General features: G+C 37.4%; 1 protein-coding gene across 1 annotated transcript in view; it reads left to right on the top strand.

Annotated features, from left to right (window-relative positions):
* LOC109244068 (inositol 3-kinase) overlaps positions 1-1535 on the top strand; it is a 4934-nt gene extending 3399 nt beyond the window's left edge. The window contains exon 2 of the mRNA XM_019411098.1: positions 1091-1535. Within this exon, the coding sequence (XP_019266643.1) occupies positions 1091-1369 (279 nt within the window). The 3' untranslated portion in view covers positions 1370-1535. The remainder of the gene's footprint in view (positions 1-1090) is intronic.
* The last annotated feature ends 682 nt before the right edge of the window (positions 1536-2217 follow it).

Below are 2217 nucleotides of genomic sequence, written 5' to 3'. Positions count from 1 at the left end.
ACCGGTAACTTTTTAAGGAAAAACCGTAGTCCGGGAAAAAAGTTACCGAAGGTTTAAAAGGTCCGGTAAGTTTTAGGAAACGTTTAACGAACGTTAACCTTGGAAAACGGTTAGGAAAAATTTACCGTTTACGCGTAACGAGTTACCCCAAAGTACTAACGAAATAAAAACGTTGTAAAGGACGGGGAATCGAACTTTGACCAGTACCCGTTTTAACTGGTGTAAAGAGTCGAAATCTATTCAGAGTACTAAATTTGTATAGCTTGCAGTATACTAGTGATTCGATGTATCTTGTTTAGTTATTCAGTTTTCACTTTATATATGAATGTGAGTGTTTACTGTTCCATCAGACGTGATACTTTTTGCTGATCGAGCTATGTAGTAGGAATTTTGGCTATGGAACCTGTAACCACAATCGCTGCTTTATGTGTCATTGGATTTACGCAGATGAAATAGAAGCATCAGGTTATTTAAAGTCCATATCAACAATCACTTCTTAGACAAGTTCTGATATGACAGCTCTTTCTAGAGCAAGAATGAGTGACAGGCACCAGGATGGCTTTCTTATTGAATTTTCTCTTCTTGGCCTGCTTACTCGTCCTATATCCTTTTCCTCTCTTAGGTTATAGAGACGTATTTGCATAGTATTGTCTTAGTGCCCTTTCACTTATTTGTTGCCTCTTACGATGCTGTTATTACCTTTCTGGCTTCTTTTGTTGTTACAAACCTTTTCCTTTGTTTCTTTTCTGATATTATTGTTTCTTCTGTTGAGCCGAGGGTCTCCCGGAAACAGCCTCTCTACCCTTCCGGGGTATGGGTAAGGTCTGCGTACACTCTACCCTCCCCAGACCCCACTAGTGGGATTTTACTAGGTATTTTGTTGTTGTAGGGTGATAGAGACATATATGCTTTTGGAATATATCGAAATTAGCGCCATTAGTCGTGAATTGTGTATGTTGAAGAGAACTAGAACATAACGCACATTATCATGTTTTATCTCCATTTTTGAGTCGGCTGATGTGCCTACGACAATATTACCTGTTCTTTGCTATGCCTAGTTTTTGCTCATGTAGTCTTAATTTTCTCCCAGAGAGTGAAAGATGAAGTGCTAAAAAGGAGGTTGCAGTGTTCTGGGTCCCATGAGAAAAAGGAAGATGGACCAAAGAGGCTGAAGCCATCAGATCATGAAGAATTCCAAGCAGCTCTAAATGCAGCCAAAATGGTAGCAGCACAATCTATCAAGGAATGTAAGTGGGACTTGCATAGTTCTCCAGGAGCATTGGAACAGCCGATTCGCAACGGTCAGCAGAGATTACTACTTAATCCTGTTTGTGAAGAACCGATTAATTCAGTTGACAGTAAACCTTGAATGAAGAGTGTGGGGTTGTTCCACACTCTGAATATTTTGTTAGTTCTGAATAAAGAGAGGTCAAGCATGATGTTCTCTCTACTGGGCGTTGGTTTTGCGTTTTTGTAATAGCAGAATTAGCTTACCAAATTCAGGGGCAGATTGTTTTTAACTCTTTACAAGAGTAGATGAAATGTGAAGCTCGGCAAAAGGCAGAAATCTAAATAAAGAAGCTATAATTCTCAAGGAAAAGCGCAAAATAAATGATGAAAATATTTAGAATGTGCAAAGAATATTTACACAATCCATTCAATTTAATTGCCTATAACTCGTTATTTGTCTATTTTTTCAAGTTATAACATGCTTGCAATGAACTACGTATACAAACAGAACTTGTTGCCTTTCTAATAGAAAGTTTCTATCTTGTTTAGTGTAAAAAAATAAAAGGTATTTAGAATCTATTACTCGTATTTACACGATCTATTAAGCTTACATTACACTAGGCACAAAAAATTGATTCTTTTATTTATTTATTCATTTATATAGAATTACCTTATATAAGCCGACAATGTAAATAAATGTACACCATCTTTTTTAACTATTATAGCAATTTATCTATCTTATCATTAGAGCCGTGAATATGGGCTTGGCCCGTCAGCCCAGCCCAACCCAGCCCATAATTTAGCAGGATTATGGTAGAATTTTTGGAGCCCATTTAAAAACGAGGCTTTTAAGCCCGGCTCAAGTAAGCCTGTGGCCCGTGAGGCTTGATTGAAGCTTGGCTGGACCAGCCCATGGGCTTAATAAAAATATTAATTTAAAATTTATAAAATATAAAAAGAATACTGCCTCTAGCGATGGAAAGTCAG

This window comes from Nicotiana attenuata, unplaced genomic scaffold (genome assembly GCF_001879085.1).
Source record: "Nicotiana attenuata strain UT unplaced genomic scaffold, NIATTr2, whole genome shotgun sequence".
Classification (NCBI taxonomy): Eukaryota; Viridiplantae; Streptophyta; class Magnoliopsida; order Solanales; family Solanaceae; genus Nicotiana; species Nicotiana attenuata.
Note: the sequence above shows the minus strand (reverse complement) of the source record. Positions and strands in the feature narration are given on the sequence as shown.